This window comes from Misgurnus anguillicaudatus, chromosome 3 (genome assembly GCF_027580225.2).
Source record: "Misgurnus anguillicaudatus chromosome 3, ASM2758022v2, whole genome shotgun sequence".
In the NCBI taxonomy this organism is placed as follows: domain Eukaryota; kingdom Metazoa; phylum Chordata; class Actinopteri; order Cypriniformes; family Cobitidae; genus Misgurnus; species Misgurnus anguillicaudatus.
Window position 1 is genome coordinate 6,533,098 of NC_073339.2, and position 13,312 is coordinate 6,546,409.

General features: G+C 38.3%; 1 protein-coding gene across 2 annotated transcripts in view; it reads right to left on the reverse strand.

Annotated features, from left to right (window-relative positions):
* The window catches only part of usp34 (ubiquitin specific peptidase 34), a 56,783-nt gene extending 45,820 nt beyond the window's left edge, over nucleotides 1–10,963 (reverse strand). Inside the window, exons 1-3 of one of the 2 annotated variants that reach the window (XM_073860229.1) lie at nucleotides 10,557–10,963; nucleotides 1,574–1,661; nucleotides 942–1,407 (exon numbers count right to left, since the gene is read on the reverse strand). In XM_073860229.1, the coding sequence (XP_073716330.1) occupies nucleotides 942–1,407; nucleotides 1,574–1,661; nucleotides 10,557–10,599 (597 nt within the window). In that variant the 5' untranslated portion in view covers nucleotides 10,600–10,963. The remainder of the gene's footprint in view (nucleotides 1–941; nucleotides 1,408–1,573; nucleotides 1,662–10,556) is intronic. The other variant, XM_073860237.1, reaches the window with a different exon arrangement.
* Nucleotides 10,964–13,312: the final 2,349 nt, after the last annotated feature.

Sequence of the window (13,312 nt, forward strand, 5' to 3'; positions counted from 1 at the left end):
CGCAATTTTCATTTTACGTTTCATATTTTAAAGGAGTCATATGATGTTGCTAAAAATATTTTTTTTGCAGCAGGCGCAATGATATTATGCAGCGCCCGAAAATAGTCCCCTTGATAACTTTCAATTGCAGGAGACTCTATTTTCGGGCAGTGCGTAATATCATTGCACCTGCTGCAGCCATGTTACGGCAGCAAAGTCGTTGATTATTACTCCAGAATGAGAGTATAGTTCCTAGACATATCGGCCTAAAAAAATCACAAATTTTAATTTTCCGTTGGTCTTAGTACACAATGTAACTACAGAAGAGTCAAGTTTTAAATAGAAAAAATATTGAAACTCTTTGGTAATTTTTGAGCGTGATGCTTATGGTATAATCAAATTCAATGAATTGTGCTAAGCTATGCTAAAAGGGGTACTGCCAGACCCGGACATCAGCTGAATGGATTCCAAAACGTTAAGAATCAAATGTTTAACTCTAGGGAGCTGGAAAATTAGCATATTTTCAAAAAAAAGTGAAATGTCCCTTTAACACTCCACAGACAAAAAAATTGTTTATTGATAAAATCCCTGTGAAGTATATACTATATTACCAACAATCCGAACGTGAGATTTTTGCTGTTATCCACTTACAAATTCTGAAGTCATTTTTCACGCACAGTGTACGGCGAGTTTAGCCTGAATAAACTTGACTCATTGGGAAAATTTTGCAACCAAATTTTGCAAACAAATGTTTTTTTCTTTAATGCAACAAAATAACAAACAGAGGACACAAGTTAGGCGTGTGATTGCTTCTTGGCATTCTCATGCAACCATGAAAAAAATACTGGCTGAATGAAAAGCATTTTTGGCAACTATTTTGAAAGTTTGTCCGCATTACCCTTTACAGTAAGGCATGTGTTTGTTACCTCTACAGTATTGTGGTGTGTTTGTATGTTTGGTACCTCTATAGTGGGGTGCGTGTTGTGTTTGTAGGCCGTGTACAGGGGGAACTGGATCTGAAAGATCTTGGCAGCACACAGCAGCAGTTTCTCCTGATCTTCCGTGGTCCAGGAAGGAAAAAGTTCCAGGCTGCTCTCATTCCCGCTCTCGCTTGACGTGGGCTCACTGATCCTGGGCAGGGGGTCCGGTTTGACGCACTGCTTTTGGTTCTCCTCTCCTTCCTCGTTTCCACCATCCTCCTCAGCCGAGTCCCTTTCCACATTCAAAGGCTCGTCCTCACCGGGAGATGGCTGTGGTTGGGCGGAGTCCCATTCTGACCCCGCCCCCTCAGTCCTACTGTTGCCATGGCCACTACGTAGACGGTCCCTAAGGTTGGTCACTTGGGCAATAACCAGGTTAATGAGGGCATAGACGAGCTGGCTAAATACCTCGAGGTGTTTGTATTCTTTAAAACAGCACAGACATTGCCTGTAAGCGAACAGAGAATAAATGTAAATCATGAAAAACTGTGGCAGAATGAAGCATAGATGCATGAAAAATTTGATGCATGTTTGACAAATGCATGAATCAATAAATGCATAATTGCATGAAAGAATGAATAAGTGCATAAATGAGCGAATAAATGAGTAAAGACCTCTGTGTCCACGTGCTGATGTAAGTGAATACTCTTAAGGCATGTTCTTTCTTCAGCTGCAGGCCGTCTGAGCTGTCTGAATCCGAGACTGAGAGAGAGAAAGAGAGATAACGTTAATAAAAACTAGTACATGACCACGTCTGTGGTCAGTACAGCTTTAAAACATCCAGAGCCAAGACTCAGAAATGCTGTTACACATCTTAAAACACAACTCTAGTGATAGACCGATATATCGGCCGGCCGATATATCGGGCCGATATTTGCGAGTTTTATGTGTATCGGCATCGGCCGATACTTGGCTGCCGTGTTCGCCGATTTTTTCCCGCATTATTTACAGACAGAGTGCTGGAAGCCGCAAGCGATTGCAGGTCATGTGACTAAAAACAACCAACCTTTCTATGACAACATCGAAAGCTTAGCCTAACAGCTGATCATAGCTGAACAAAGTGGGTTTTAATTTCTTATCTCTATGGGGCGGTTTCCAGAACAGAGATTAGACTAATCCAAGACTAAAAAAAGTAAGAACTGTCCAAACTAATAACATCTCTTTTGGCTTTTTTACATAATTTTTATGATGTAAATTGAGTGAGCAAAAGCAGTATCAGCTCCAAATATCGGCTCAAGAAAATCGGCAGCCTGAATCGGTCATCGGCTAAGGCTGATGAAACAAAAATTTGTATCAGCATCGGCACTGAAAAATCCATATCGGTCGATCCCTACACAACTCACAATCAAACACAAAGCAAACAGTGTAATTTTATGCTGAATCGAGTTGTTTGCGATGAGTTTAGAGGTGAAAATCATAAAACCCTTCAATCATAAAATGCATAATTCGAAGTGTTGCACAGTAAAATTTTATAGTTAAATATTTCATATTAAACCCTTAACTTTTTTTCTATCGCATCTCTGTTTGAAACATACAATTACAACTTACTTAATTCTTTATGCCATTTCAGCATCTATGGCTATTGGCTATATTCATGGCGAGAAACGGTTAATCCACATACCAGTTACACATTTTAACAAACATAATAATCAAGGCATATTAAATTTCTCTTTGTAGAAGAAATATTTGTTGAGCTTAGTTATTTGATTATTATTAAAACAATATTACTGCAAGTAAATAAACTAATTAGTGCTGCCTCACGATTAGTCACGACTAATCGTTTGCAGAATACATTTTTTTTGTTTAAATAATATGTGTGTGTGTACTGTGTATAATAATTATGTATATATATAAACACACACACGTCACACACACACATATATAATTAAGAAACATTTGCATGTGTATATACATGTTTATATTCAGAGTTTCCCGCAGCACTTTGCAGTTCGGGCGGCCCACCAAAGTTGGGAAACCCTACCACCTTAACTAGGTCGTCAAAAAAAAAAAAAAAAATTGCTGCACAAAAGGCCTACAACATCTGCTTCAGTTTGTGTTTATTAACCCTTTCACTTCCCATTAGAAGTATCCGTTAAAAATATTTAATTCATTAATAATCTAGTATGTGTTAATTTTCTGTCATAATTTCTTTAAAATTAAGTTTTATTTGAGTGTTTTTAATAAAAATATTTTCATCATGATGCCCCTTTGATTGCCATCCCCTGGCCCCGGCCCCGACCACCCTACCCTACCACCTTAACTAACACATTTTCTGCAGGAAACACTGATATTTATATATAATTTTTATTATTTATAAATATAAATATTTATTATATAAATATATTTTTCTTAAAATTATACATGTATATATATGTGTGTGTGTGTGTGTGTATTTATATATACATAATTATAATACATAGTACACACACACATATATTATGTAAACAAAACTTTTATTCTGCAAAATATTAGTTGCGACTAATCGTGAGGCAGCACTAAAACTAAGGCAACATTCTGTGGTATTACTTTATCTACAAAATGTTAATAAATACAGTCATCAAAGAGCTTGAATATTAGCTTGAAGAATCAGTATTGAGCATTGGTATCGGACGATCATGAAGACAACAAATCGGTTCTTGGTATCGGCTGCAAAAATCCTCATCGGAGCATCCCTAAAATCAACAGTTCACAGTGCAATGCAATTTAAAATTGCCGTTTCAACACCGCTTCAAAAGGCTCTAAACGATTCCAACCAAGGCATAAGGGTCTTATCTAGCGTAACAATTGTCATTTTCGGCAAGGAAAAAAATTATGTATTATTATAGGCTTACCATAGTAAATAAGGATAACATAGAAAGAAAGTTTTAAGCACAGTTTTGAACTCTCTTTGATGTTTGTTTATGTATGTTGTAAACTAAAAGAAGTCACACATTGCAGCTTTATGGGTTCATTCAATTCACTAAACACAAGCCATACTAGAGTGCCACAGGGATGACATATTTTTGTAGACCAACTCGAAGTTACCAGGACACTGGTTCCCTCAAAAAAGCATTCTCGCAAAAAATATGCTCTGTGTTTATTTAACAAAAGTTTACTTTTTGTTCACTTACACGTTTTTTTTTACAACTTTTATGAATTTTGTAGTCTAAATGCGTTTACTAGAAATAAAGACACGTTACAGAATCACGTGTGGCGGTATTACTTGTGTGTTTTATATGGTAGAATTAAATGTGAAAATACATAGCTTACATTAACCCAAGATCTTATTAAACTAGTTTACCCAAAACCCCATTAAAAAAAACATTCACATCGGGACTAAGGAGCTGGAAGTGCAAAACTGCTAAATAGAAAAATCTGTCATCCCTGCGGAACTCTATAAGTGACGTTTTTTTAACTACCCAAAATCTGACGAACAACAAGTAAAGCGCATCAAAGACTGGTAAAAATAAATGTCAATTTTTATTTCACATAAGCAAATCTCATAGGTTCACACTGCTGGATATCTTAAACCGAAAGGGATTGTTATAAAGTGATCAAATGAATCTCTAGTCTGCAGTATTCAGACATCTAATATCTCCAGCTGTGTGTGTCTGTGTGTGCACATGAACAACTCCCTCCTACCCGACAACACACACACACAGTGCACAATTAATCGTTTCCACGGCAACGAGGTTGTTGGGAAACTTGGGAAAACTACCTTGGGGTTGTAAAGTTCAATCGAGCAGCTGGCTTGCCTTGACCTAGATGAGGTTTTCTGCTCTCTTTCTTTCTTTGAAAGAACTTTCCTGTCGTTTTTTTTTTGCCATTTCCACACAGTTTTACAGTAACAACCCCGGGCATTGTGCTCAGACCGGACTGTAGGGTAGTTTGATGGCGTTATGATATGATCTGTTGTCGAAGCTGGTAAACTTCAAACTCAACAACGCAAGAGGCCCAAAAATGCTCCAAGGTCTTGAATTACTAAATAAAACAAGATTTAGTCAAAACTGTGCACTGTATTGGCAAAATAAACATACAGATATTCACTGTTTGATAGGGGTGTGATGTGATGATGGGTCGTGCCACGAGATCTCATGATATTAAAACGACACAAGATTTTTTTTTAAGTTATATTCTGCTAATATTTTGCCCTTATTTGATAGACAGTATGTCAGGAGAAGACAGGAAATACAGGGCAGGGAACTACACTAACCTTTTCCACTGGTGGCACTTGCGCTACCAACTTTTTCAGTTACTGGCGCAAAATATGATTTGGTCGCACATATTTTTTTCAAGTTATATTAAGGCGCTCTGGATAATAATGAACAATAATGAAACTGTATTGCATACAGATATGCTTTTTATTTTATTTGCCATCTTTTAAACCACATGACGCCTTGTTTTCTTAAATGTTGCAGTGTTTTCCACAGATCTGAAATTTACTTGTGGCGCTTTTCCATTGCATAGTACCCCACGGTTTAGTTTAGTTTGGGTCAGGTCAGCTTACTTTTGGAAGCTTTTCCATTGGGTGCAGTACGTAGTACCCGATACTTTTTTTCGTACCACCTCGGTTGGGGTTCCAAGCGACCCGAGCTGATACCAAATGTGACGTGAAAACACTGTAGATCACTGATTGGTCTGAGAAAATCGTCACGTCATCGCTATACTGTAAACATTAGCTTTACCTCAATGCTAGCTTGCGCTGCCTCGAGCAAACATGTTGTCATCTGCTCTGCTATAAGTTCCCAAACTCCCTTTTAGCGATGAAAAACATCCACATGTTGAGAATCCGGGACACCATAACAGTTTTTTCCAGACTTGCAGTTTGTGGCGGAACATTTGCGACGAGCACGTCAGCATTATATAGCTTAAATGCAACCTAAATGAGGCTCCGCGGAGCGCCGTCGGCTGACGCCGCGGGTGTTTGTACAGACACTGTCATGTGAGACAGAGGTATAGTTATAAATGCGATGTGCAAACATCTGTTTGTGGTGGTAAATTTTAATTTTGTGTCGGACTGATAAATAAATAAATGAATGGGAATGTACAACCACGCTCTCACTTGTATGATTTCACAGCAGGCAGCGCAAATATAATGACACGCCTATAATCCCTACCACTGCGAAGTGATACTAAACTCGATGGAAAAGCTAACCAAGCCAAAGTGAGGTGAGCTGACCCGACCCAAACTAAACTAAACCGTGGGGTACTTTGCAATGGAAAAGCGCCATTGGTGGTGGTAGCCGGTGAAAAGGGCAATTATTACCCACTGACAAATAATGGTCTACTACTATACATGTGACGAAGAACTAATAACGTGTGACACAACACAATACTTTGATTTATTGAAAATTAATATTAATTTCACATTATATTTCATCAATCTAACCACCCCAAACTTTCTTTGCCATTAACAAAGCTGACACTGTTTGTCAAAGCACCACGAAAACACTTACTGTTTTTGCACTGATATATGAAGCAATAGACCCCTTTTATCAAACTCAATATAATACAATACTATGTATAGTATATTAATAGACAGTGCAGGTCTATAGATTAAAAATGTGACTGATGTTATGACTGATGTTATAATGGTAATAATTTCTATTAGATAGAGCAGAAGCAGTAAAAGTGTCTATCTTTCTATTTCTCTCTTGCCGATTTAAAAAGCTTAATCCACTCATTATTTCAGATTTAAAAGTCTACTTACTGTCCCGGTGACAGACTTTACATTGCTTTGCTCGTTCAGTGCAATGGGCTTGACATTAGCACTGCTTTTTGCTACAATCTCTGTCCAAACTTAATATGGATATGGTTTTAGAAAAGATATGGTTTATTAATAATAAGATTATTAAAAAAATGTGAGAAAGCAAATGCAGCGCGTGGTCGTAACAAGAACCATCGCCATAGAAACCGAAGGCACGCTGAAAATGCACTCGACTCGAGCTTTAGCGCGGTAGCGATCATGGCCGATTTCCGATCGACTCGGGTTATAAACACAACATTAATCAGACTTGGGACCCAAAGTAATTAAACTAGGACCTAACCGGACCCGACAGACCATTTAAAATATAAACCCGGAACCATACGGGTCCCGCGTCCTCAGTGAAGAAAGACCTCTGCTCAAGTTCAGAAACATGGAAGACACTGCGCTTGCGTCGCACCTAATTCATTGAGAAACAGCTGAGCACGCAAACGCACACTGATAGGGAGAGACACGACGTGCTTTCACGCAAAATGAAGCCAGTTGATGGCTCAGAGCACGTTATAAAACTTATTCTTAATATCCACATTTATTTTTTAATAAATGCTCATAGTAAATCATAGAATATTGTCTAAAACATTAGGTCGCACATTTGCGACCCATTAAAAATTAGGGTCGCAACGGCAGTTCAAAAGGTCGCATATGCGACCATTTTGGTCGCAGTGTAGCTCCCTGCAGGGTGTAGAGAAAGGTACAAAACCGGCAAAGGACCTCGAGCCTAGATTCAAACTCGAGTTGCCGAAAGTGCGTCTGCACCAAAATCACTAGATTTCTTGTTGAGCTGAAATGCCGTCTCGTGATATCAGCATAAAGTTTAGTTTGTGGCAAAACCATTTACAGTGCATGCGTTATAATATTCTGTCTTTAACTGTGCTTTTTTGTTTGGATTTCTAATAATATTTGTTTGGGAATTAATATAAAGTTGGAGGCGCGTTATGTTTGAGCAGTTTAATCCCTCGCTCATAATTTAAGGTCTGCATGTTCTTGCTCAAGAATTACAGTGGCCGTACAATTTCTATTGGAAAGGGGACAAATATTAAAGATTAAGTGGATTTTAACTTCTTTTGGCCAGAAGTAAGCATTTTCTCAATGTAAAATGAAAGTAAAATAACAATCGCCAGGCCACTGGGGCCCTCCGCACGAAATTGTTATAATGCATTATGTTGGTTTTATTCATAGAATGTAAAAAAAAGATGGACGACGCCCGTTCGCTCTCTTCCATTGGTGAACAGTGAAGCCGCCAGTGTCCTGATATGGCGCTAACATCTTGGTTCTTGAGTTTGCGCAGTAGCGATTTTGGGACCAGTCCTGCGCGCAGTAGTGAGCAGGAAGTAAAGCCACAAAATCAAGGCCCCTCCCTCGCAGAATGTGCATATCACAGCTGTCAATCATGACGTCACACCACTGTTTTTATAGTATTAAATAACTAACTAAAAACAAACTTATGGTCTGAAGTTCCATTGAAAAACATGAGGGAGGCGGGGTTTATGACCTGTACTAGTGGGACCAGTCACTGGGGGGGACATTTTGGCTTGACTTTTCGGGGCATGTGCGACACGCTTGGTTTAATTACATACATTTTAATGTGTTTGTTGAAAACACAATGTTTACCATGTAAAACATGTGTTTAGTTAGTTGTGATACTTTATTTGAATCAATAATTATTGCCACATCATTATTATAAACGTCATCTTAAAGGTTACTGCCCAAATTACTTTATTATCAATTACCAAAATAATTAGTAGTGACAGTCCAAGATTATTTCAAACATTGGTTACACTTTACAACAAGATTGAATTTGTTAACGGTTAGTTAATGCCTTAGCTAACATGAACAATACTTCTATAGCATTTATTAATCTTAGTTCAAGTTAATTTCAGCATTTATTGATACATTTATAAAACCAAGCGTTGTTACTGTTAACTTTTATCAATTAACACAAATAACTGTATTAACATTAACTAACATTAACAAGAGATAATATGTGCTGAAAAACTGTATTGTTCATTGTTTGTTCATGTTAGTTAATGCATTTACTAATGTTTACTAGGGCTCTCTAATTAATTGTTTTGAAGACAAGATAATCAAAGTAAAACAATTATTGTGCAATTTAAATATAAATTGCGTGTTGCTGGAACAATGTGTTTGTAAGGCACCACGCGCTTTGACACGTGTAGCCTGTTGCAACACTTACTTAATAAAAAGGTTAAATAAAACCATGTTTTCGAAGTCATAAAGTAATTATGTTAAATAATCGAGATTACGACTTTTTACAAAAAAAGTTTACTAATACAACCTTTTTGTAAAGTGTTACCAAAATATTTCAACATTATGTGATTTCAGTTGAATAAAACTTGTATTTTATAATTAATTTCTTTGTGTCTCATTCTCTTGAACCCAATCTTGTGTCTCGTCTCGTGGAGTTGGTGTCTCATCACACCCCTACAGTTTGACTATCCATACTAGCCTGACACAACAACATTGGCTAAACTAAGACACTTTCACGCAGAAAATTTGCCTATATCCACCATTTTATATCTGTGTTGGCCAATAACTGTGTGCTGCTGTCAAAAAATTAAAATACTTTCTAATGTGGATTCAAAAATAAGACAACATTGTCTAAAAGTGGTCATTTCCCATGGTGAATTATTAAATACATTTTAATGCAATACATAATACTTTTACATTATACATGAAATACATTTCATGAAGTACATTAAAACAACGACCAAAACCAACAATAATATCGTACATTTCAGGACATGTACTATGGTGGCACCACAATGTTACGTAAAAACTAAACATTACATTTATGCATTCAAGCTATATACTTTATTATGTGTGTGTGCCCCCAGGGCATCAAACCCATGACCTTTACATTACTAAAACTAACTAATGTTATTAATTGTGTATAATTCATGTTATAAAAGACAGAAGTATTACAATGTTTTGTATTTTAGATATTATTATGATAATGCTTTTTCTTTTTTGGTAATGTACCATTGCAACACTGTGGCAGACCAAGCTTTTTGGTGTTACTCCTACAGTTTATAACAAGAACCATGGTTTTCCCATCACTACATTTTGTTGTAAAAGGACACTGCATTGATCTAATTTGTGCCACAACTATTGTATCATTGCCTGAATTTACATGCCAAGCCGATGGTACTGATTCAGAAACCCCATCCATCCGCATAAGACAACTAACAAAGCACAAACACACAAACACACACACACACACAAATAAACACTGGCTGAATCCTGCAGCCAGCCATCACCAGGCCAAAGACCGCAAAAACCCGTCCAAACATTAGTGTCAGGTCACTTTAGGTCTCATAAAACAGAAATAAACGGTGGTGTGAATTGTGTTGTTTGTTCAGATGCTGATCCGAGTGTATTTTGAAGGATGACAATGTGTCAACACTTTGAGCTCAGGCTAATGCTAGTGCTAATGTCAGCTCAACTTCCCATCAGTCTCCAAACATATCAAACCAAACTGCTTTTTAGCACACAAATAAATATGTTTATAGCATTTCGTGCATATCAGAAAGCAGATTTTACATCGGATTTTGTTTAACGGTGTAGCATTGAAATGTATGGACGCGGCTAACACGTTCAAATATCATTGAATTAACGATAACACATAAAAATAAAACAATTGGTGACACACATAGGGGCCTAAACAGCTGTTTTAAATACAGTATGTGTTGAAATCAACGATATTAAATATAAACATCAGCGCTGACGCGAAGCAAAGAGCCGCATGCTCGGACAGTCACGCTAACAACTTGAGCTGCAAACAACTCCGGCAACACAACAAACACACAAAACAACAAAAAATGCCGTCGACTTACTCTCATTGAGCACCTCCAGCAGCTCGGCGCAGTTCTCACACATGGTTCATAAAGGCGAAAAGTGTGACCAGGTCATGGGCGAAATAAAATGTTGCCCGTTTTCCCTTTTTAAGGGGGTGTTTAAGGCCCGACGAAATGCTTGATGAAGGCTCGTTTTCGTGAGACAACACAACCGGGGACGCTTGGGCTCATGCAAGCGGGACTTTTTGTCGAAATGTCGAGGATGGAGAGAGTAAATGTGAGGCACTGAAAGAAAACGGAGACTCAATCTCCGAGCAGAGCGTTACTGTGCAGACTAGTGCATACGGTAGCCATGATGAACAGAGACGGGAGTTACACTTCGGTTGTTTCCGTCGGGTGGTTTCGGAAACGTTCGGGTTGTTTCGGGAAGTCTCGCTGTCGCTCCGTGGCAAACAGGCAGCGGTCGGGTGTTATCGCTTTGTCTTTTTGTGGTCCGTTCGGCTTTTTTCGGAAACCTTACATGGAACGTGGGAGGAGCCGTTTGATACACATCGAATGTTTTCGGGTTCTGGCTAGAGGGGATACAGCTACGGCCAAATATCGCGAGATGTTGAGTTTAGGGGTAGGATTTGAATAAACAACAGCGATACAGCTTCGGCCGAAATGTCGTAAAATGTTGGGTTTGGAGGTAGGATTAAGATGAGAAACAGCGCTCATCCGGCGGGATTATGGCCGTAGCTGTATCCCTTCTCGCCACAACCCTCTTTTCGCCCGTCACGCTTTCTTCCCGACTCGTTCGGCCTGCTTTAGAAAATCTCGCGATATCTCGCGGTCAAGCACGTGGACTTTAATTTGAACATTAGCCTCGTTTATTGTGGACAGTTATTTCTTTGTAAATTATGGGCCTAGATAAAGTTCATGTTATAGGGAAAACATATATTTTATTTTAATATGTAATGTGACACGTGACACAAAACCAATGACCTTATATGGACCAAATCCGTCACTTAAATCACTATGAAAGATTTCAATACAAAGATTTATTACTGTGCCTCTGATTATGAACGAGTCAAGGCCTGAGGTCTCCAAAAAAATCCTAAATATCTTCAACAAAAGGGATGGTGTGGACCTCCAAAAATGGGTTTTCAGGGTTCTCAACGAACCACAACTTGTTCCTTTTTAGTACACAATCGAAATGCTATTTAAAGGGGTCAGGAACTAGCATTATTTCGTTTCTCTTTCTAGTTTTATTTTTGTGATTTCCTGGTTATCAGTCAACTTTTAAAGGGGACATATCATGAAAATCAGGGCTGCGTTCAGCCCCGACAAAACGTTGCACAGCGTTTATTAAACTGAAACGGCGATGCATTGAACACCCTGTTGTGATGACGCAAGAGTTGCAACTACGGTAGCTGAGAGGCCATTCTTTGTGTTCTTTTTTAAATGTTTCTGAAGCCTGATGAAATCGTTATAAATGTGTGTTTAGGCTAATACTGTAAAATACCCTTGATGTTACAGTCACTGAACTTGCCGTCCAGAATAAAAGACAACTTTCCAACTTGAACCCATTGAGCGAGCGTGGTTTTATACATCTTGCCGCTGATTGGGCTGACATTTCTGACACACCCACCAAACAAGAGAAAACGCTTCTAAAACCTGTTGCATTCCGTTGCACACTGTTTCAAGGAAACATGTCGTTCAACCCGGAAACCGTAGCAAAACGTTGCGCACCGGTGTGAGATTGAACGTGCCCCTGATCTATCAACCTAGAAAATGTGAAGAAGAACATCCCAGTAACTTAGTTTTGGTAAATCATTCTCTGCAAACATTTGAAAAAAAAAATAGATAAATGAAATCTGGCCCCCTTGTGATGTCAGAAGGGGATAATACCACGGCACTGCCATTTAAGCTGCATTCAGACTAACAGCGACTAACAGTAGCAGAGCGACGTGATCTCATTGATTTCAATGGAAGTTGGCTACATGAGCGACAGTAACCGTTGGCAACTGGATGGGGTGTGTCCAGTCGCGCGGCAAAATATGAACGACATTCAGCAGCGACTACCAATGAGAATGAAGCAGGGGAGTTATGAGTCTCTCATCAGTTACTGGAGTGGACGTTACTCATTTGTTTATGACAACCAGATACAGGAACGACTCTTTTGAAAGAGATGAGCGACACACAGCGTCAAAGTCGCTTTTAATGTGAATGTACCTTTAGTGCAGAGATCAGCTCATTTGCATTTTAAAGGACACACCCCAAAATGGCAAATTTTTGGTCAAACCTACAAAGTGGCAATTTTAACCCATTATAATCAATTATCTATGTGGCGTTTAATGCTAGAACTTCACACTCTGGGGACACCAAAGATTTATTTTACATCTTTAAAATCTTGTGAAATGTCCCCTTTAAATTTATCCTAAATATCTTTGAATATTATTATTTTAAATAAAACCTTAAAGGTGTAGCAGAGGATTTTCTCAAATTTTAGAAAAGAACCGCCTTCTCCACTTTAAAAAAAAATGCATTGCGCAACACACCTGATTGACTTCTAGGGGGACCAATAGTCTTGATGATCCACCCAGAAAAAGAAAATCCTTATAGTCAGAATAAAGCATTCCACAGGCCCGTGGTAAAAACTGGCATATATACCAACTAATAGTTTTACGACCGCGCAAAACTAAAAAATAAATTTTTCGTTATGTTCCAGAAATTTTTTACATTTCCTGATAATTTTAAGTTTTTTCATGACCACGATAATAAAGCGTTAAATCATAGCAGCAAATCTAAATTGG